Source organism: Dasypus novemcinctus, chromosome 12 (assembly GCF_030445035.2).
Source record: "Dasypus novemcinctus isolate mDasNov1 chromosome 12, mDasNov1.1.hap2, whole genome shotgun sequence".
NCBI classification, from domain to species: domain Eukaryota; kingdom Metazoa; phylum Chordata; class Mammalia; order Cingulata; family Dasypodidae; genus Dasypus; species Dasypus novemcinctus.
The window spans coordinates 44,064,967-44,088,373 of record NC_080684.1 but is presented as its reverse complement, the minus strand read 5'-3'; the positions used below and the strand labels follow the sequence as shown (position 1 = coordinate 44,088,373).

At 44.0% G+C, this 23,407-nt stretch overlaps 1 protein-coding gene across 3 annotated transcripts in view; it reads left to right on the top strand.

The window, feature by feature from the left end:
* The window catches only part of PPM1H (protein phosphatase, Mg2+/Mn2+ dependent 1H), a 320,891-nt gene that overhangs the window by 132,939 nt on the left and 164,545 nt on the right, over positions 1-23,407 (top strand). For all 3 annotated transcript variants that reach the window (XM_058308360.2, XM_058308359.1, XM_071218925.1), the window contains exon 3: positions 12,434-12,778. In XM_058308360.2, the coding sequence (XP_058164343.1) occupies positions 12,434-12,778 (345 nt within the window). The remainder of the gene's footprint in view (positions 1-12,433; positions 12,779-23,407) is intronic.

Below are 23,407 nucleotides of genomic sequence, written 5' to 3'. Positions count from 1 at the left end.
AGAGGATTGAAAAAAAACAAAAAAGAACAACAAGAACAACAACAACAACAAAAAAGAAAAAAAAACAAAAAGAAAAAAAAAACAAAAAAAAAAAAACAAAGAACAGAAACCCCGCCGCCAGGCTCGGCTGAGCTCAGCTGGGCTCCGGTCCCCCGCCCGCCGCCCGCCGCGGCTCGGCTGGGCTCGGCTAGGCTCGACCAGGCTCGGGTCCCCCGCCTGCCGCCCGCCGCAGCTCGGCTGGGCTCGGCTTCCCCTCCCGCCGCGGCTCGGCTGGGCTCGGCTGGGCTCGGCTTTCCCGCCCGCCGCCTGGCGCGGCGCAGCGCGGCTCGGGTCTCCCGCTCGCCGCCCGGCGTGGCGCGGCTGGGCTCGGCCGAGCTCAGCTGGGCCCGGCCGGACTCGGCTTCCCCGCCCACCGCCCGCCGCCGCCGCAGCGCAGCGTGGCTTGACTCTCCCGCCCGCCGCCCGCCGCGGCGCAGCTAGGCTCGGCTGGGCTTGGCTCCTTCGCCCGCTGCCCGCCGCGGCACAGCGCGGCTCGGCTCTCCCGCCCGCCACCCGCCGCGGTGCTAGCTGCCTCGGCTCCGCCTACCCAAGGAGGGAGTCCTCCACACGTAGCTGGGATCTCTGTGTATATTTCACAGATGGATCCTCTCTGTTACCTTCCCTCCAAATCGATGTCCAGACACCTCCGGACCAGGAAAAATCCCGAAACAGCCGGTCCCAAAGAGTCTCCGACGCCTCCCAGCCGATTCCCCCCAGGAGCTAGTAACCGGGAAGTTCACTCAGCCGCCATCTTGCCTCCCCCTCCTGAAAAGTCCCAAATTATATCTTATAGACCAGTCCTTTCCATTACCTTCCCACCAAATCGATGTCCAGACACTTCCTGCCCTGAAAAAATCCTGAAAAAGCCTGGTCCCGGAGAACCTCCAGCGGTGCCCAGCTGCCTCTTCCCAGGAGAGACGGCAAGGCAAGCTCACTCAGCCACCATCTTGCCGGAAGTCCTCAAATTATTTAAGCTTCTTGTTTGGAGGATAAATTTCTGTTTAGAGCAGTCTTATATTTGTGAAAAGGTCCAAAGGTGCCTTCTGGAATTATAGCTGATCATAAAAAAGGGTAAAAAGAAAATAAGCAGTAGTATAAAAAGCAGTTCTAGAACTTTTGAGAAGAGAGAGTGTACTAGAGAAATCCTTAAGTGACAGTGTGGACTTGGAGCTCTCAATTTGCCACCTTCTGGATCTTTCCTTTATCTGGCTACAAATGTAATATATTCCTTAAGAGGGGTGTGAGTATGTTTTATAAACTGCATAAAGATTATTTTATTTTTTTAATGAAATAATTGAGAATGCAACTGGAAAACTGCTTGAAAGGAATCCTTTTATGAGGTATAAATAATGGCTGCCAAATTGAATTGTATAGTAAGTACGGAAAGGGCATCATAATGATTTTCTTAAAGTGGAATACGTTCTTAACTCATGTTGACCTGGGGCAAAAAACAAGGTAAATATTTGTTAGAATATACTGTTAGTAATTTTGAATTTATGTCAGAGCATTTACTCTAAATTTGAAGGGTCTGATTTTGTAGGTATAGAACTTTGCATCCTGTGCCTCAGCGAAATTTTCTAATAGCACCAGAAAAGGAATGCAGGGTCCTGCCTAGGAGTTTTAGCTTATTTGCCCAGGACGTGTATGCAATTGCTAACAAGCAACAGACAAATAAAAGTTGGGCACTTAGCCCTACAGTGCTAAAGGCTGCAGAGTAAAAGAGAGGGAGAGTGATTACACAAAATTGTGTGATATTGGGAACAGATGTGGCTCAAGCAGTTGAGCTCTTACCTCCTACACGGGAGGTCCCAGGTTTGTTTCCCAGTGCCTCCTGAAAAACAAAAGCAAACAAAAAAATCAACTCAAGGAAGCTGATGTGCCTCAGAGGTTGAGTGCTGGCTTCCCAATTATGAGGTCCCAGGTTCAGTCCTTAGCTCCCAGTATCTCAAAAAAAAGAAAGATACTGGAAAGTTGAGAGAATTTCTAAATTGGACTGTGAAGAACTGTGTTTAAATCCTGGCCTTACCACATAACAAATAAAATTAAGCTTTCAGTGCCCATTTTTCCATTGGGAAAATTGGGATAATGACTCCCATTTTATGGTGGTAGTGTGTAGATTAAATGAGGTGAACATACTTCACCCAGTGCCTGACACAGTAGCTGCTCAGTCAGTGCCCTTTGAACTTAGACTCCCCAGAAGGGAAGTCCCTTAAGAATGGAAGTGAAAGGATTTGCACAGAGAAGGGAGATGAGCATCCCGTTTGGCAGAGTGAGAGGAAGGAACTGAAATATGCAACTTGGCCTACCTGGATGAGGGGATCCCTACCGCTCCCTGCCTGCTCAGTGTCCCTCCATACCATTTAGTCGGGAGTGTAATTAATTAGCATTTCCTCTAGCTTTTTTTTTTTTTTTTTTAAGATTTTATTTATTTATTTATTTATCTCCCCTTCCCCCCACCCCGATTGTCTGTTCTTTGTGTCTATTTGCTGCATCTTCTTTGTCCGCGTCATCTTGTGTCAGCTCTCCGTGTGGGCTGCGCCATTCCTGGGCAGGCTGCACTTTCTTTTGCGCTGGGCGGCTCTCCTTATGGGGCGCACTCCTTGCGCGTGGGGCTCCCCTACACGGGGGACACCCCTGCGTGGCAGGGCACTCCTTGTGTGCATCAGCACTGCGCATGGGCCAGCTGCACATGGGTCAAGGAGGCCCGGGGTTTGAACCGCAGACCTCCCAGATGGTAGACGGACGCCCTAACCACTGGGCCAAGTCCGCCGCCGCCTCTAGCATTTTTGTTTCTGCCATATGCTAAACACTGTACTGCATATTTTACTTATTATTTTTTTAAATTACCATATAGTAAAATTAACTTTTTTTCCTTTGGTCTCCAACTCTATAGATTCGTGTAACAACCACCACAACCAGGATACAGAACAAATCTGTCACCTCAAAAATCTCCCTCGTGCTATCTCACAGTACCTTCCCCAAGCCCAACCCCCCTAACCCATGACTGCGTGTTTAATATATGTCGTCCACTCGTGTGGCACCACACACTTCTCCTCTCTAATACTCATCAGACTTGCAGTGGCCTGTTCATATCCTAAATTGTTAGCTTCAAGACCTTGGGAACTGTGATGTTCTTGTTCTCTGCTATGTCCCCAGTGCCCAGACTGAGTCTGGTACCAAGGAGACTCTGAGCCATTTATTAAATGAATGAATCCTTACAGTGGGCTGATTTAATTATCCCTGTTCTTTTTTGTTTAAGATTTATTTATTTATTTTTCTCCCCTCCCCCCCCCACCCCAGTTGTCTGTTCTCTGTGTCTATTTGCTGCGTGTTCTTTGTCCGCTTCTGTTGTTGTCAGCGGCACAGGAATCTGTGTTTCTTTTCATTGCATCATCTTGTGTCAGCTCTCCGTGTGTGCGGCCCTATTCCTGGGCAGGCTGCACTTTCTTTCTCCCTGGGAGGCTCTCCTTACGGGGTGCACTCCCTGCGCATGGGGCTCCCCTACGCGGGGGTGACCCCTGCGTGGCAGGGCACTCCTTGCGCGCATCAGCACTGCGCATCGGCCAGTTCCCCACTGGTCAAGGAGGCCCGGGGTTTGAACCGCAGACCTCCCATGTGATAGGCGGATGCCCTAACCACTGGGCCAAGTCCGCCGCCCTCCCTGTTCTTGAAATGAGGTTGAGGTACAGAGAAGTTAAGAACCTGGCCCAAAACAATGCAGTAGAAAATGCCGGAACCCAAGTTTGTTTCTATCCACAGCCTATGCTCTTTTTACGTTAAGACATACCATGATAGATGGTTGTTTTTCATGCATATAAAAGTAAAAAGGGTAAATTACCCAACTTTAAAATAACTGCGAGGTATTTGGTGTGTTGGCATCTGTGACAAAGTTGCCCTTGGACTATTAGATAATGTACAACCTGAAACCCTGTTTCTTTATTAACTCAAAATCTTGTTCTCAGAACTAATGCCACACCAAGGAGGTGTTCCTTCTTCTAAAATGACAGACCATATAAGGAGATGGATGGTGCCTTTGGATGTGAGAAGCTGGGGGTGTGTGGTGGAGTGGGCAAAGGCAAGAGAACAGAACCGTGGCCTTCACTTCCTCCCCTTTAGTACCATTGCGGCGATGAAGCAGATGGAGAACACAGCTCTGCAACTTCCCAGCCCTGTGCCTTGGCCCTTAAGCCACAGATTCAAAGGATAAAGCAATAGCAGATTGTACATCCCATCAGGGTCCAAGCCTAGAATGGGCAGAGCTGAAGGAGAGATGGGAACCTGCAGCTTTGAAAGAACCTCTGCGGTTTTCAACAGTTCAACCTGCCAGAAAAAGGAATGGATCCTTTTTGTGTGCTTTTGTTTTCTTTTCCTTTATGAAAAAGATACAGGCTTCAGTTCAGAAGAGAGGGTAGCTTGTATGTATTTCAGACTGGGCCAAAAGACTCAGCAAATCAGGTACAACCAGAGATGGCAAAGTCCCTTTAGTTTCCTCAGGGCCACTCCAAGATTTCCAGGGACCTTGATTCAGAATCATCTTATTTGCATGGGACATACAGCCTCAGAGACTTGAAAGGACAAGTCCCGGATAAATAAATTGAGATAAGTCAGCATCAGTCCCAGAAAAGGCTGGCTTTATTATATTCTATTGGTCCAGCCAATGTGAATTATCTTACATAAAATTTTTATTTTCCCAAGCTGCAATATTGCTTTAAATATATATAAGCAGGGAAGCGAACTTGGCCCAATGGCTAGGGCATCCACCTACCACATGGGAGGTCCGCGGTTCAAACCCTGGGACTCCTTGACCCGTGTGGAGCTGGCCCATGCGCAGTGCTGATGCACGCAAGGAGTGCCCTGCCATGCAGGGGTGCCCCCGCGTAGGGGAGCCCCATGTGCAAGGAGTGCGCCCCGTAAAGAGAGCCACCCAGCGCAAAAGAAAGTGCAGCCTGCCCAGGAATGGCGCAGCACACACGGAGAGCTGACGTTTACAACAAGATGACGCAACAAAAAGAAACAGATTCCCGGTGCCACTGATAAGGATAGAAGCGGTCACAGAAGAACACACAGTGAATGAACACAAAGAGCAGACAACTGGGGAGGGGAATAAGTAAATAAACTTTAAAAAATAAAAAAATAAAGCCAGTAGGGAGTCATGGAAGGTTCTAAGCAGTGAAGCAATATAGTGGATTTGCAATGAGACTGTGGATTTTAGGTACTGTTCATACAGCTTGGGATTTCTCAGGGCTCACAATTATATCGCCCGGTTGCATCACTGCTCACGTTGATGAAGACCCTTGCTGCTGGTGAGACCTTGAGGAGGCATTCGTTCTCCAAGGGTCTTCGGTCTGACTTTATGCTGACTTACCTTACAGCAGTTGATGGCATTTGAGAAAAGGGGCTAAGAAAGGAGTCATTGCATCCTTTATAAAATAAGTATATGGCACATCCTGTTTGATCATGCCACTTCCAAAAACAGATTTTTATTCTCTGTATTTTCATGGTCCCATTCCAAACACCCTGTTGCCCACTCCAGCCTCATTGTACTTTGAAATCTCTCTTGAAATTACCGGGTTCCGCTCCAGGCTCACTGATGCTGCGCTAATCCAGGCCCTCTTTGCCTCACAACAGTCCTTTGTGAGCCTCTCAAATTCGGGTGCTTCCTTTCTGCAGTGCACCTGCAGGGGGCCACGGGACTAGCTTTCCCCAGCCTGGGTTTCCCCCTCAGGGGCAAAGCCCTCCCAAGGCAGCAGGTTCAGCCTCCTCCGTCTGCCTTACTATACTCTGGAATCTTGCCCCAGCCTTACCTAGCCCTCAAAGTTTGTCACGCTCCATATAGTCCTCCATATATATTCTCCTCTTCTCTCCCTCATTGCTCCCTGTTTCCAGAATATCCTCCATCTAAATCTATCAGTATCCACCCTGGTGAACAACAACAAAAAGCCTGTACAGGATGATGACTCCTCCAATGTCCACCCTCAGAGACCAACTTCACTGGTGTGGGGTTGACCCATGCACCAACCCCTGCTATACTCTAGTCAGTCCTTAGTTAGAAACTCTCTTTTATGGAAAAATTATGGCTTACAAGTTTTAGCTGAGTAGGAAATATTAGCTGTGTTTTAAAAAATTAAGTTGTACCAGCTTTTATGCCACTGCTATGCAGAGGAGTTCCCAAAAGAAAGAATTTGGGGCCCTTTTGGGTTCTGCATTAGCATTCCCCAAACAAGTTTTCTTGACTGCTTAAAAATTCCCCAGATATTTTACCAACTGATCATTGTTGCACAATGTTTTGCCATGTTGAAGGAAATGGTTATATAACTGGTCAGAAAAACTTGAATGTTGCTTTTTAAAAATGTGATAGATGGATGTGGCTTAAGCAGTGAGTGCCCGCCTCCCACGTGGATGGTCCCGGGTTCAGTTTCTAGTGCCTCCTAAAGAAAAAAACAAGCAGACAATGAGCAAAAACAATGAGCAAACAGACAAGGGAGCCATCTCAGGGGGACAGTAGGAGCCGGCAGGGGTGAAACGTAATGGAATTGCATAGTAGTATGAATAATTCTTTCATGGAGTTTAATATTCTTTGGTTCAGATTATGACTCTAGAAATATGATAAAGTTTGGTGTAACAGAATCTGTGCCCAGACTCTGGTATCACTTATCCTACCCTTCACCTTCCCCAGCAACAGTGTCCTTAAAGATATTTGCTGGGTCCTGCAAGGTACTACGGTACAGAGGGGCTGGGTGTGCCTGGGACCCTTTGGGGCTTAGATGTAATGTGGGAGAAATCCTTTCCCTTTCCACTTTTCCCTAGTTGAGGGAGTATGTCCAAATTAGAAGGCCGGGGGTCCACCAGGGTTAGGGCTATGAGGTGTAAGGGACGAACCTTCTGCCCCACCCCCTAGAGTGGCAGATGCCACAGAGCAACTCTGCTACCCCATTGGTTGCCAGGGCTGGTGTGGCCACTGGCTGGTCAAACTAACTGGTTGATATCCCTCCTTTCTCCACGTAAGGGGAGGTTGTCTCTGCTCCAGGGTAGTGTAGTGCAGTTGCTGCTTCAGACAAACAGGTTCCATCTCCTACCATCTTCCCTTGCCAAGTGCCTAGGGCTGTGCTCTTGACTTTTTTTTTTAAAGATTTTTTTTTTTTCTCTCCCCTTCCACCCCCGCCAGCCCCAGTTGTCTGTTCTCTGTGTCTGTTTGCTGCGTGTTCTTTGTCCGCTTCTGTTGTCGGCGGCACGGGAATCTGTGTTTCTTTGTGTTGCATCATCTTGTTGTGTCACCTCTCCATGTGTGCAGCACCATTCCCGGGCAGGCTGAACTTTTTTTTTTTTCCTCACTGGGCGGCTCTCCTTCCAGGGCGCACTTCTTGTACGTGGGGCTCTCCTACGCGGGGGATACCCCTGCGTGGCAGGGCACTCCTTGCGCGCATCAGCACTGCGCATGGGCCAGCTCCACACGGGTCGAGGAGGCCCGGGGTTTGAACCACGGACCTCCCATGTGGTAGATGGATGCCCTAACCACTGGGCCAAGTCCACTTCCCCTCTTGACGTTTTTTGTGCAATCTGTTGACGCCTACAGACGCCTCAGAATTATGGTTTTAAATGCAAAAAAATAAAATACATAAGCATATAAAGGAAATGAAGTATATTGAAGTAGTTATCAAAAATTTTAAAAGAAGTTTGTAATATGGCCATATGTACTTTACTAACGCAGCAAAGAGCGAGTGCTTGTGGTAGGTTTAATAAATATTATCATTTCAAAGTAGAGACAAGCATAAACAATAAATTTAAGATACTTGCCATGATGATGTATTATTTCTATTTGTGACCAAGGCAAGGTACTTGTATTAGGGTTCTCTAGGGAAATAGAAGTGACAGGAAATAGCTATAAATAGTATAAGATTTTATAAAATTGTCTCACCCAACTGTGGAGATGCACGAGTCCAAATTCTGTAGGGCAGGATACAATCTAGGAACTCCAATAAAGGTCCTGGGTGAATTCCCCAGGAGAAAGCTGGCTGGCTAAAGTAGAGATGGGAATTCTCTCTTGACTGCTGGAATCATGTCTCCTTTTAAGGCCTTCAATTGATTGAATGAGAGGTCTCTCATTGCCAAAGGCAATCTCCTCAGATGATTGTAGATTAATCAGCCACAGATGCCATCAACTCATTGATTATTTAAGTCCTAAAATGTCCCCACTGTAACAACCCAGTGCTTGCTTGACCAAATAACAGGGCACCATTACCTGGCCAAGTTGGCACATGAGCTTAACCAACAAAGTACTACTAATAGCATCATGGTTTGTTGCCTTACATTCTTAATAAAAGGAAATGCTAAATTTCAGAGTTTCGTGAAAATAAAGCTATAATCCATGGACTCCCTGAATTCTGTCCATAGATTAAAAACCTTGGCCTGGGGGTTCCATTTTATTCCAGGCTGATGTTCACTTCTACCTGCTTTTAATTCTTTATGCTTGCGCCTTATTCTGCACTCCTCTTTCCTTCCTATAAATGCCAGAAGTCATGGGATACTAAATAAATGTGCGCCATCAGTAGCTTCCACCAGCTGCTAAAACAAATACCATATACTGGGTTGGCTTAAAGAATAGAACTTTATTGGCTCATAATTTTCAGACTAAGAGATGTCTAACATTCAGGTGTCAGCAAGGTGATGATTTTTCCTTGAAGACTCTGGCATTCTGATTCTGGCTGCCAGCGATCCTTGGTCCTTGGTTTTTCTGTCACATGGTGTCACCATCTTTCTCTTCTGGGTTCCATGACTTCCAACTTTTGGCTGCCTCCTCTGGCTTCTCTTTCCATGTCCAATATACTTTGCTTATAAGGACTTCAGCCATATTGTGGGTCCACCTTAACTATAACATCTTCATTTGGTTTAGTCAGCCAAAATACCAGAAATCTGTTGGCTTTTATAAAAGATATTTATTTGGGGTAGAAGCTTACAGTTATCAGGCCATAAAGCACAAGTTAGCTCCCTTACCAAAGTTTACTGCCATGTGTTGGAGCAAGATGGCTGCCAACATCTGCAAGGGTTCAGGCTTCCTGGGTTCCTCTCTTCCCAGGGCTTGCCTCTCTCCAGGTCCAGCTGCTCTGTTATTGCCACAAGCCCAGCTGTAAACTATGAGGAAAGTGGCTTGTTTCTCTTCCCACTGCCTTCTCTCTTTCCTCACATCCTCTGTGTGTTACTTCCCAGGACTCCAGCTCAAAACTCCTCCTCAAAACGCTAAGTAAACTCCTCTGCTCTGCCATGTAGTTTTATCTGTGAGTCTCAATATTCTACTGACATGGCCCAATCAAAGCCCTAATCATAATTTAATCATGCTCAGGTATAGACCAGTTTACAAACATAATTCAATATCAATTTTTGGAATTGATAAACCATATCAAACTGCTACAGAGATCCTGTATACAAATGAGTTCACCCCCACAGAACCAGGGACCTTTTTGTTGAGGACGTGATTCGGTCCCCCAAAATACCCTTCTACACCTCACCACCTCTATCTGTTAGGATTGTGTTTTCCTGCATGTTACAGAAACTAACAACAATGGCTTGTCTAAATGTCATGAAGCCCACCTAACGAGAAGCCCAGAGGCTTCCAAGACCTTTGCGGGCCCAAAGAAAACATCGACGGCCCCGGCTCCTTCCGCCCTCCTGCCCCCCACACTGAGCCTGCAGCTTCAGCCCCTCTTCCACAGGAGGGTTACTCCACCTCTGTGTGCTGCCTCCATGACCCTGACAGGAAGAAAGGGAGAATGAAGAACAAAGGTAGGGCCAGTCCATTTGGTCCCTCCTTATCGGGAAAACAATAGCTTTCCTGGAAATTCCAGCCAGGAAACTTCCACTTGCAGCTCATTGGCCAGTACAGGGGTATACTGAGCCACCCAGAGCTGCAGGGAAATCTGGGGAGGTATTTTTAATTGGACATATTGCTGCCCCCAAAAGAATCAGCAGTAAGGAGAAAGGGAGAACATTCTGGGTAAGCATCTCATGGAGTCCACCACATCGCCTTCGCCACCTGGGGCTTCCTTTCTTGGCTTACCAGGCTGCCACCTGCCTTGTCACTTCTCAGTCCATCCAAATCTGACTCATCCTGTTGTGGGGGCCCAACTTGCGTTCCCAACTTCCCTGTCCACGCTGACCTACACTTCTTAAATACAGAGTGTTTAGAGTTATCAGAGACATTGGAGTCTTGTAGTATGGCCTCATTTTGGTGAAGAACTGAGCCCCAGAAAATACTCAAGCTGCGTAGTAATGGGAATGGTGGCAGGAACATATGAGTGCATGCTCTATATCTAGCACTTTGCTACACATCTGACAGAAATTAACACTCAGCCCTCCCAAACTTCCCCAAGGTAGCTGTTATCTGCATTTTAATTATTAAGAAAACAGGGTGCAGAGATTTTAAGGAATAGGGACATCCTACTAGTAGGTAACCCAGGCAGGGTTTAAGCCTACACTGCCTCTAACCAGGTTCTGCCTCCCGCTCAGCAGATCGGTGTTGAAGATGGGATTAAAACGCAGATCTTCTAATCCATAGGCCATTGTTCTTCCACTTAACTCTCCTCAGATTTAGCGTTCTTATTGCTGGTACCTCTGTTTTAGAGGCCTCTTTGTTTTACTGCCTGAATCCAGTTGCCTGTTTTTATAGAATAGGACTTACTTCCTAGCTGGCATCCTCTCTTTGACTCTTGCTTCTCTCCAAACACCTCACAATATATTTGAATGATCTTTTAAAAGCATAACTGTGATTTTATCAACCCCACTCAACCTCAGTCAATAGTTTTTCATTCCTCTTAGGCTAATGCCAGGATCCTTCCTGTTTCTTGTAAGAACTTAGTGGTCCGGCTGCTATTCCCTCAGCTTCATCTGGTCCCTCTTTTCCTCCCACAGTCCCCCATCCAACCATGTGGTCATACCTTAGTCTCCTCTTACTCATAACACCTCTTCCCCATCCCACCACGGGGCCTTTGCACCTGCTATTGCTATTGGCTGGCTTTCTCTCCCCACCCCTCCTTATCTAGGGGACATCCACACAAACCTCAGCCCTCAGCCTGTGCCTCATGTTTTCAGGAAGCCTTCTCCAGGATGTCCTTTTGCAGGCTGGCCTCACAGCCCAAGAAACCTCTCCTGGTGGCACAGATTAGACTTGTGATCTTGCCTTTCTTTGTGTGATCATTTAATCAGTGTCTGTCTCCTCCATTGGATTACTAAGATCAGGTCATAGCTGGTATCTCTTTCGTCATTTTCTTACCTAATGTAGTTCTTGTCAATAGAAAGTGCTCAGTACATACTTGTTGACTAAAAATGACTCTTATCTCTCAGCATCTAGCACAGAATTCGATGAAAACAAAGTTTTAAAGGGCACAGAGTAATGGCTCATGTCACCACAACTACACAGTATCTCCCAGCAACATTCCAAGATGGGCAAAAGTAAGCGCTCCAAATTGCTACAGCTTAAAAAGGGTTCAATATTGATTGGTGTGTGGTAGATAAGCTTAGTAATCAAAAGTGGATGCTGTGTATACCTTACCTATTTGTCTATCAGTTTTCTGAAAATAAAGATCCAGAATGTTTATTGAATCTCAGTATTTAATATCTTAGCCCTTCAGATGTATCATAATTGAGATTCTTTTTTATATAGCCAAGATCTTATGCTTGTGTAAACCACTGTGGGTTTTAAAAGTGCCAGTCTTGAGAGATTAGCCCATGTTCCTTTAGCTATTGTGATAGGCACTAAATCCACAACAGCTGAAGTAATATGGGCTGCACATAGCTTTAGGGTAAGAAGTGGGAACAAAAAGATGCTATGACAGCTGGAAAACTGAAGGAGGTGGGAAATATAAAAAAATTGTTTAATTGGCTGCATCATCTGAAGCCAGGACCCAGACTGCATGTTTCAGAGAAAACATATTCTAGAAGTTCAGAAAGTGGACCAAAGGAAATGAGATAATTATCTGAGATGGATCTAACTTATTTCCCCTAAAAAACCTGAAAGAGGGGGCCTCACTTTCTCCAAAGTCTCCAGGCCTAACATACTTGGGCTGAAATAGAAAGGAGGTGAGGAGTTCGTTGTTAAAGCAGGACTCTTAAAGATTTATTTGTATGGAGTTTTACCTCAAAAGTCCACACATCAAATTAAAGTAGATCTGTCACTCCTAGTGACAGTGTGTGATAGTTTGGGCACCACCCCTAGGTGAAAAGGCAGGGACTGCTTCATCCTTTGGGCGGTGATAACAGCAGTGACAAATCTGAGGACCCTTCCACTTACGGGGCCTGAACCCCACTGTTTGCAAACCAAAGAAAACCGAGGCGCCTGCGCTGAGCCGCCGCTGGGGCGTGCCACGCGGGCTTCTCACTGCTTCCTGTTGCCTTCTCTCGCCAGGAATCGGAAGGGGTTTCCTGCCACTACTGGTCGCTGTTTGACGGCCACGCGGGATCCGGGGCCGCCGTGGTCGCCTCCCGACTGCTGCAGCACCACATCACGGAGCAGCTGCAGGACATCGTGGAGATCCTGAAGAACTCTGCGGTCCTGCCCCCGGCCTGCCTTGGGGAGGAGCCTGAGCACACTCCCTCCAACAGCCGGACTCTGACCCGGGCCGCCTCCCTTCGAGGAGGGGTGGGCGCCCCCGGCTCCCCCAGCACCCCGCCCACACGCTTCTTCACCGAGAAGAAGATTGCCCACGAGTGCCTAGTTATCGGGGCCCTAGAAAGTGCATTCAAGGAAATGGTAGGTATCGCTGAAGAGTCCAGGGCAGCTGGGGGCACAAGTGTCACTTAAGCCAAATCCCTTCCCTCCTCAGGAAATGCCCTGAAATGTGCGTGGCTGCAGAGCTGTGCATTTGCTTCCAAGCATGAGTCCACTTTTACAACATGGCTTGCATTTTCAGTAGAGTTGGCAAGAGAGAGTTCCTGGCATTGACTGCTGGCAAAATTTAAAAGAAGATGAAAGCAAGGGTTGGTGCATGAGGCAGTGGGCTGATTAAATGTAAGCATCATGGCTTCTTTTCAGCATACTCATCTTAATGCCAGCTGGTAAAATTCCATTTATTTGAAATGTGAGCATTATTGCCATCTGCTTTGCGCATGTGTGTGCGTTCCAGGTGTTTGGGGAAGCTTAGAGCATTTAGTGAAGTTCTCAAAGGTACCTTTCTAGATAAATCTGAACTTTACCACGATTGGTTGTATGGTTTACACTGCAAAAAAAGTATCTGGGGAGGAAAAAACTGAAGGGCCAATATACAGGGTCATTTGTTTTACTCAGGGACTTGGGTTTGTCTGTACATTTAGATTTGAATGTGTCTCATCAGGGACTTCAACGCCCTTGGCTGCCATCCTCAATCCTAACAACAGGGAGAGAGTGCAGCATGCTCTCAGTGTCCCCCTGCTCCTGAGAAGGTACACCCAAGGTTGCCTCCCATTCCATCTGCACAACCTCCTTCCCTCTCTCAACTTGCTTTCTATGAGGCAATTATTTTGGTTCCCAAGATTTTCCTCCCTGAGCAGCAGCCTGCATGCAGATAAAGTGTATGAGATAGTTAATGTTATAAGGCCCTGAATAAGATGAGCTGGCAGTAGTATCCATAAAACCTGGAAATTAAAAAGTGATGTCAAGCTATTAGAGGAAGCAAGAGATCTCACCAGAACCAAGTGTGCCCTTCTTGCTTGTTCCAGGATTCCAGTGTCAGGTCATGTGCTCATAAGAAGAGAAAGGCAAATAATATTAAGTAGCTGCAGCTGAATTGTGTGCAAGGCAGAAATAGTTCATATATTCACACCTCAAATTTGCAAACTCTCACTTTAAGGTATCCCTTCTGTCCCAGCTTCTCTGTCCTTATCACACAGATGTTTACCCTTGATTAGCTGGTGGTTTGAAATGCACTTCCATCTGCAGAGTGTCTGCAGTCCGGATAAGAACACCAGGAGGCTGGAAAAGATTATTTAGGGAAACGGGAATCAAGGTAGGAAGATTGGCTGCTGCTCAGGCGTGCTATAAAATCTCACTCTTTGGCTGTCATAGAAGCTCCGGTATGAATAAGTGCTTCTAGATAGTGCTCAGAGTGATAAATATTTAATTGAGGCAAAAAAATTGACAATGGGCTATCACCTTAATGGGAGGAAAAGTCTGTTTATATGGTTGAAGTGAAAAATAAAAGAACTAGTTTTTCATTTCATTCCAGTAATTGCCAGTGCCTCTAGAGAGCCGTTTTATGTGGAACCACTGTATTCTCAATTTTATCCACTAGAGGCCAGTGTCACATTGAGTCAGGCCTCAGCAATCTTTGGGCTCCTGTGTTCTAGCAACAGCTGGACCTCAGATGAGGCTTATTCAGAAATATACTTGGTAAAAAACTTTATTTTTGTCTCCTAAAAAGTTTTCAGCTTTTACTTAGCCACTTCATTACCTGAAAAGTTTCCTGGAAACTTAGCTGCTGGCAAAAAGATCGCCTGTTTCACTTTCTTGCCTAATCCATTGAATCAATAAATCTATGTTGAGTACCAACTACATGCCAGACCTGAGTAGGAAAAGAGCATTAAACCTATTAGGCAAGTTCCCTGTTCTTAAGGAACTCACAGGGAAAGACGGGCATGAAACTAGTAAAATGTAAAGGGCCAGAGCCTCAAGTGGGGCAGTACAGGATGAATTGGGAATCTGGGTAAAGAGATGAAGAGAAGGGTCTCCTGGGCAAGTGATGCTCAGGGTGAGGAATAAATGTTGAGACAAAATGTGGGCGGCTGGGAGAGTGTTCTGGGTGGAGGACGCAGCCTATGTGAAGACCCACGCTGGAGAGAACCTGGTGGGCTGAAGGTGACGAGCCGAAACCCACCCTAATTGGAAGGTAGAGTTCAAGGGTAGGAGGGGTGCAAGGTGAATTGCAGAGGTCAGGAACCTCCCGTGAAGGACCTGGTAAGCCACATCAGAGCTTTTCCCTTTAAGCCAGATCTTCCCAGTCCACCCCACTCCCCAGTTTCCTTTTCGTAAATAAGTTTTTCCCGCTGTCTCTCTAGCTCCCAATCTAGAGTTCGTTAGGTCCTGCCTGAGACCTGCCGGCCTTATTAAGTGAGCATTCTCATCAGTCCTCGGGTCCACGTGGTGTTAGAGCCTTGGTAGGGTGGCTGTACCTCCTGCTTTGCCAGGGACTGGGCTTTCTGTCTTAGGATAAATATAATAAAACCCCAGTTTAGATGATGTGTCTCATATCTACCTTCATCGCAGATAGATGCCCCTGGTTTTTCTTTGCTTCATTAGGGACAAGTAAAAGTCCACTCCAATTTCCCAGGAACTGCTTGGGGTGAGCTACACAACCCACAGCACAGAAACTATACACCGTGCCCTCAGTTTAATGGCCTTGCAAGATGATTGCCAATTCTTATAAATTACTTTTTCTTTCTTCCCCCTCTCAGTTTGAGGTTTTTGAGAGTCTTCGTCTCAAGGTAAGCCTTGGGTTTTTTGAAATGTCCTTGAACAACTGATTCCTTATCTCATTGGCTTGATCTGGGGGGTTCCCCCCTTTCCAAGAGGAGGGACCTATCTGGAATTTCCAGGCAATTCCTAAAGTTCTTTCTCATAAGAGCCAGCCACATTCTAGCATTCCCGTTTCTAGATGTTGTTTGGATATTAAAGGTATTATGCCATCCTAATCCTCTGTGATGGGAAAATTCATTATTAAATAAGATTCAGTCACATAAACAAGTAAGCTTTGTGGCACTCTTGGTTTCTCTCCCACTTTTTTTTTTTTTTTTTTTTTTTTTTTTAAGGAGAGAGTCATTTAATATATATATATATACATGATATTTAGCATTTGAAAAAGGTAAAAAGAATGGCATACATTCAATTATTATTATTGTTTTGATTTAAAAATTTACTAAATTCTTTTGTTCCACTTAACATTCAAATTCTACTCAGGGTATTTTTTTTTTTTTTTTTTTTTTATTGACTTTGTAATAATATTACATTAAAAATATATATGTGAGGTCCCATTCAACCCCACCCCCCCACCCCCCCTCTCCCCCCCCCCCAACAACACTCGTTCCCATCATCCTGACACATCCATTGGATTTGGTAAGTACATCTTTGGGCACCTCTGCACCTCATATACATTGGTTCACATCATGGCCCATACTCTCCTCTATTCCATCATGTAGGCCCTGTGAGGATTTACAATGTCCGGTGATTACCTCTGAAGCACCATCCAGGGCAGCTCCATGTCCCGAAGACGCCTCCACCTCTCATCTCTTCCTGCCTTTCCCCATACCCTTTGTCCATTATGTCCACTTTTCCCAATCCAATGCCACCTCTTCTATGTGGACACTGGTTTGGTTGTGTCCATTGCACCTTTATGTCAAGAGGAGGCTCAGATTCCACCTGGATGCTGGATGCAATCCTCCCATTTTCAGTTGTAATCACTCTAGGCTCCATGGTGTGGTGGTTGTCCTTCTTCACCTCCATCTTAGCTGAGTGTGGTAAGTCCAATAAATCAGATTGTAGGTGCTGGAGTCTGTTGAGGCTCAGGATCTGGCTATCACATTGTCAGTCCAGAGATTCAAATCCCCTAAATATATCTTAAACCCCAACATTAACTGCACCTCCAGCACATTAGCATGAAACTCTTATGAAGGGAGATCCCATCTGAGTCCAGATTCATCACACATAAACACCATTTCCAAAGAGGGGCCATCTGCCCTGGTAGTTAACCCCATCGGCCATGACCATAACTCCCATGGGTCTCTTTAGCCCTCAAAGGAACCAATATCTGGGGGTTGTATCTGCTTTATCTGTCTCTCTGACTCTGCTCAGTTGTGCATGAGGGCAAACCTTCTGCCAGCCTCCAGACTCTTTTTTAGAAACTCGTAGCCATATAAACTCATTTCTCCTTTCCATTTCCCCCTTACTTTAGGTCAAACAGCATTTTAAAGTCATGGTATTTTATGTAGACATGGATATTCTGCTGATCCGCATTGAACCTTCCGTATAAGGTCATTTTCCAGTTGCATCATCAGTTGGTAGTTGATAGTGGTCCCTCGTTGCCAGGGAGGCTCATCCCCGGGTGTCATGTCCCACGCTGGGGGGAAGGCATTGCATTTACATGCTGAGTTTGGCTTCGAGACTGGCCACATTTGAGTAACATGAAGGCTGACAGAAGGAAATTCCCAGGCACAAAGTTGCTCTAGGCCTTGTTATTATTTTGGGTTTATCAGCTCACAAGCATAGTCATTAGTATCAGGGGCTCACTGTTGAACCCTCACTCCCTCCCGGTCCCCACCACTGTACCTGGGAGACTGTCGCTGCTCCCCTAGGGACCACGACAGAGCACCACTGGCCAGGAACCCAGTACCCCCCCTACTGTGGTTTTTAATTGTTGCCACTATGAGTATATCCAATCATTACCATGCACCCTGGACATATGTTCTGTACAGCTCCCTGTCAGTCATATATCACCTGTCATTGGTATCCCATACCAGTATCCCTCCATTGCCATTGTTGAAACACTCTGTGATCCAGAACTCCCCGAAATTTGAAGCCCAATATAATGTCATGGTCCCTTACTAGGGAATGGCATATAGCGATGAGTTTAAAGGATAGATAAAGAACTTGGATAAAGTTAGATAGAGAACTTAGATAAAGAATGTTGACTTGAAAAAATTCCACATCCTATTTTTTTCTTTTTTTTCTTTTTTTTTTTTTTTTTTTTCCCCCCCCCTAATTATTCAGCTTTTCTTCACAGGAGTCCTAGACCACAGCAATGTATATATATAATATACAGCACTCCCACACATCCACCAGAAAACCTTTTCCCTTCCACAGTGATACTCTTACGCCCTATTCATATCATATTTACTTAAAGTGATGTACAGAGTCTGAGACATTAGCTTTCTAACAAGGTGACATCTGTGTTTACATTATGGTGCATACTTTAGGATACACAGTTCTTTACATTTTTAGTTATCCTATGTTTTACATTATGGTTTACATTATCAGTCTGTCATCTCCTATATGTTATGGTGTAATATTACATGTTTTATATCCATCCTTGTGTACTCTCAAGAAACTCCTCTCTTACCCCCCATTTACTTTGGTTCCACACATTTAACGTCCATTTTCCCTTCCACCTTGGTGCCCTCAGTGATAGCCAACCTCCGTTTCCTGAGGAGCCACTTCCAGAGATAGATGGAATAGTGTTCAGGGCCTAACTTGTTCAACTGCCCCAATGCCCTGGGAGCCACCCTTTCTCTCGAGGGATACAGTTCCCTCTATTGGATGGCATTAGTCCTCCCCAGGATGTGGGTCCACCCCCACTCTCACTACTTGGGTTTCTACCCCATGGTGTCACCCACTCTGGCAGAATGAGCATTTAGACATTCCCCAGGAGCCCGTCCTGCATCAGACCCTCCCCTCCGAGCATTCTAAACAGGTAACCCTCTTTATTATATTTTGATATGATTTTCTCGGCATTTTACTCTCCACCAACACCTGACCCTCTCCTGGTTCGTATGCTACCCCTCCCTCCCCCCACTTTTGGGCAACGTTACCCACCCGTCCCTCCCCAGCCACCCTCAAACCCGCAAAGCCCCAAGCAAAGGCAACCCCTTGCCCCCCTTTTATCTCTTCTTTGTGTTCATACTTACCACCATCTCGTCTTAAATTCCACCCCTGCAGACATCGGCTCATATCCTTCCTCCACCCTCCGATTTCCTGCAAGCCTATCGTTCAGTCTCTTGCTATCTAGGGCAGCTTGTTTATTTCATATCATTGAGGTCATGTAGTATTTGTCCTTCAATGTCTGGGTTGCTTCACTCAACATAAGGTTCTCAAGATTCATCCATGTTATCACATGTGTTTGTAGTGTGTTTGTTCTTACAGCCGAGTAGTATTCCATTGTGTGTATATACCACATTTTATTGATCCACTCGTCTGTTGATGGGCATTTGGGTTGATTCCAACTTTTGGCAATAGTGAACAATGCTGCTATGAACATTGGTGTACATATATTGGTTTGTGTTCTTGTTTTCAGTTCTGCTGGGTATATTCCCAGCAGTGGTATTGCTGGGTCATATGGCAAATCTATGGCTAGTTTTTTGAGAAACCGCCATACTGTTCTCCAGAATGGTTGGATCCTTCTGCATTCCCACCAGCAGTGGATGAGTGTTCCCCTTCCTTCACATCCTCTCCAGCACTTGTATTCTTCTGTTTTTTTCATAGCTGCCAATCTTATGGGTGTAAGATGGTATCTCATTGTGGTTTTGATTTGCATTTCCCTGATAGCTAGAGATTTGGAACATTTTTTCATGTGCTTTCTTGCCATTTGTATTTCTTCTTCGGAGAAGTGTCTGTTTAAGTCTTTTTCCCATTTTTTAAATGGATTGTTTATCTTTTTATTTTCAAGATGTAGGAGTTCTTTATATATGCAAGTTATAAGTTTCTTATCAGATATATGATTGCCAAATATTTTCTCCCACTGTGTGGGCTCCCTTTTTACTTTCTTGACAAACTCCTTTGAGGTGCAGAAGGCTTTAATTTTGAGGAAGTCCCATTTATCTATTAGTTCTTTTGCTGCTCGTGCTTTTGGTGAGATATTCATAAATCCATTACCTATTATGAGGTCCTGTAGATGTTTCCCTACACTGCTTTCTAAGGTTTTTATGGTCTTGGCTCTTATATTTAGGTCTTTGATCCATCTTGAGTTGATCTTTGTATAAGGTGTGAGATGGTAATCCTCTTTCATTCTTCTACATATGGCTATCCAGTTCTCCAGACACCATTTGTTGAATAGGCCACTCTCTCCCAGTTGAGAGGGTTTGGTGGCTTTATCGAATATTATGTGGTTGTATATGTGAGGTTCTATATCAGAGCTTTCAATTCGATTCCATTGGTCTATATGTCTCTCCTTATGCCAATACCATGCTGTTTTCACTACCATAGCTTTATAGTATGTTTTGAAGTCAGGTAGTGTGATTCCTCCAATTTCGTTTTTCTTTTTCAGTATGTCTTTGGCTATTCGGGGTCTCTTTCTTTTCCAAATAAATTTCATAGTTAGTTTTTCTAGTTCCTTAAAGAAGGCTGCATTGATTTTTATTGGGATTGCATTGAATGTGTAGATCAATTTTGGTAGGATAGACATCTTAATAATGTTCAGTCTTCCTATCCATGAACAAGGAATAGTCTTCCATTTATTTAGGTCTTCTTTGATTTCCTTGAACAATCTTGTATAGTTCTCAGTGTATAAGTTCTTTACCTCTTTAGTTAAATTTATTCCTAAGTATTTGATTTTTTTATTTACTATTGTGAATGGTATTTGTTTCTTGATTTCCTCCTGATCTTGCTCATTATTGGTGTACAGAAATGCTACTGATTTTTGCGCATTGATCTTATAACCTGCGACTTTACTAAACTCATTTATGAGTTCTAGAATCTTCGTTGTAGATCTCTCAGGGTTTTCTATGTATAGGATCATGTCATCTGCAAATAATGAAATTTTGACTTCTTCCTTTCCAATTTGAATGCCTTTTATTTCTGGTTCTTGCCTCAGTGCTCGAGCAAGTACTTCTAAGACAATGTTAAATAGGAGCGGCGACAGTGGGCATCCTTGTCTTGTTCCTGAGTTTAGAGGGAAGGAGTCTAGGATTTCTCCATTGTAAACAATATTGGCTTTAGGTTTTTCATATATACTCTTTATCATGTTCAAAAAATTTCCTTGTATTCCAATCATTTGGAGTGTTTTTATCAAGAAAGGGTGCTGTATTTTGTCAAATGCTTTTTCTGCATCAATAGATATAATCATGTGATTTTTTTCCTTCAATCTGTTTATATGGTGTATTACGTTGATTGATTTTCTTATGTTGAACCATCCTTGCATACCTGGGATGAATCCCACTTGGTCGTGGTGTATAATTCGTTTAATGTGTTGTTGAATACGATTAGCAAGTATTTTGTTAAGTATTTTTGCGTCTAGGTTCATTAGAGAAATTGGTCTGTAATTTTCCTTTCTTGTGATGTCTTTGTTTGGCTTTGGTACTAGGGTAATGTTGGCATCATAGAAGGAGTTGGGTAATGTTCTTTCTGTTTCGATGGTTTGGAATAGTTTCAGCAGGATTGGTGTCAGTTCTTTCCGGAATGTTTTATAGAATTCACCTGTGAAGCCATCTGGCCCTGGGCTCTTCTTAGTTGGGAGATTTTTAATAACTGATTCTATCTCTCTGCTTGTGATTGGTTTGTTAAGATCATCAATTTCTTCTTTTGTCAATATGGGCTATTTATGTGTTTCTAGGAATTTGTCCATTTCCTCTAGATTGTCATTTTTGTTGGAATATAGTTTTTCAAAATATCCTCTTATGATAGTCTTTATTTCTGTGGGGTCAGTGGTGATATCGCCTTTCTCATTTCTTATTTTGTGTATTTGCATCTTCTCTCTTTTTTTCTTTGTTAGTGTTGCTAAAGGTTTGTCAATTTTGTTAATCTTCTCAAAAAACCAGCTCTTGGTCTTGTTTATCTGTTCAAGTGCTTTCTTATTTTCTATTTCATTTAGTTCTGCTCTTATCTTTGTTATTTCCTTCCTTCTTCTTCCTGTTGGGTTACTTTGTTGTTGTTTTTCTAATTCCTTCAAATGTGCAGTTAGTTCTTCAATTTTTGCTCTTTCTTCTTTTTTGATATATGAATTTATGGCTATAAACTTCCCTCTCAGTACTGCTTTTGCTGCATCCCATAAATTTTGGTATGTTGTGTTATCATTATCATTTGTTTCAAGGTAGTCATTGATTTCTTTTGAGATTTCCTCTTTGACCCACTGTTTTTCTAAGAGTGTGTTGTTTAATTTCCAAATCGTGGTGTGAAATCTGGGCTTCTTTCCCTTGCAAATCTCCAGCTTGACTCCACTGTGGTCAGAGATAATGTTTTGTATGATTTCAATCTTTCTGAATTCGTTCAGCCTTTCTTTGTGGCCTAGCATATGATCTATCTTGGAGAATGATCCATGTGCGCTTGAGAAAAATGTATATCCTGCTGTGTTTGGGTGTAGCGATCTATATATGTCTATTAGATCGAGCTCCTCTAATATACTATTCAGATGTTTTGTTTCTTTGGTGATTCTCTTTTGAGATGTTCTGTCCAGAGTTGATAGTGGTGTATTAAAATCCCCCACTATAATTGTAGATGTATCTATTCTTTCACTTAGTTTTTCCAGCGTTTGCCTGACGTATTTAGAGGCACCCTTGTTAGGGGCATAGATATTTATGATTGTTCGATCTTCTTGACAGATTTTCCCTTTGACTAAAATGTAGTATCCTTCTTTGTCTCTCACAATTGTTTCACATTTAAAGTCTATTTTGTCTGATATTAATATAGCTACTCCTGCCTTTTTTTGGTTATTGTTAGCTTGTATGATTGTTTTCCAGCCTTTCACTTTCAATCTCCATGCGTCTCTGGGTCTAAGATGTGTCTCTTGTAGACAGCATATGGATGGGTCATATTTCCTTATCCAATGTCCCAGTCTGAATCTTTTGATAGGTGAGTTTAATCCGTTGACATTCAGTGTTATTACTATCAAGGAATTATTTGTGTTAGCCATACTTTGATTGGATTTGTGTTTGTCATATTTTGTTTGTATATTTTTTTTTGTCTTTTTTGTTGTTGTTGTTGGTCTTATACTCTCCTCCAACTTTGCCTTTCCTGTTTTTTCCTTTCTTCCTGCAGCACTCCCTTTAGAATTTCTTGAAGGGGAGGTTTCTTGTTGGTATACTCTTTCAGTTTCTGTTTGTCTGCGAATATTTTGAACTCTCCATCATGTTTGAATGCTAGTTTAGCTGGATAGAGTATTCTTGGTTGGAAATTTTTTTCCTTTAGTACCTTGACTATATCATACCACTGTCTTCTTGCCTCCATGGTTTCAGAAGAGAAATCAGCACTTAATCTAATTGAGCTTCCCTTGTATGTGATGGTTTTCTTTTCTCTTGCTGCTTTTAGGATTTTCTCTTTGTCTTGAGCATTGGATAATTTGACAAGTATATGTCTTGGGGTGGGCCTGTTGGGGTTTATGACTTGTGGAGTGCGCTGTGCTTCTTGGATATGTACATCTGTCTCTTTCAGTAGATTTGGGAAGTTTTCAGCCATTATTTCCTGCAACACTCTTTCTGACCCCTTTCCCTTCTCTTCACCTTCTGGAATGCCTATAATACGTATGTTTGAGCGTTTTGCATTGTCATTCAGGTCCCTAAATCCTAATTGGATTTTTTCTATCTTCTTATTGACCCCTTCTACTATCTGTTTGATTTCTGATGTACTGTCTTCCACATCACTAATTCTCTGCTCTGTCTCTTCTAGTCTGCTGATATTTGCTGCAAGTGTATTTTTGATTTCTTGAACTGT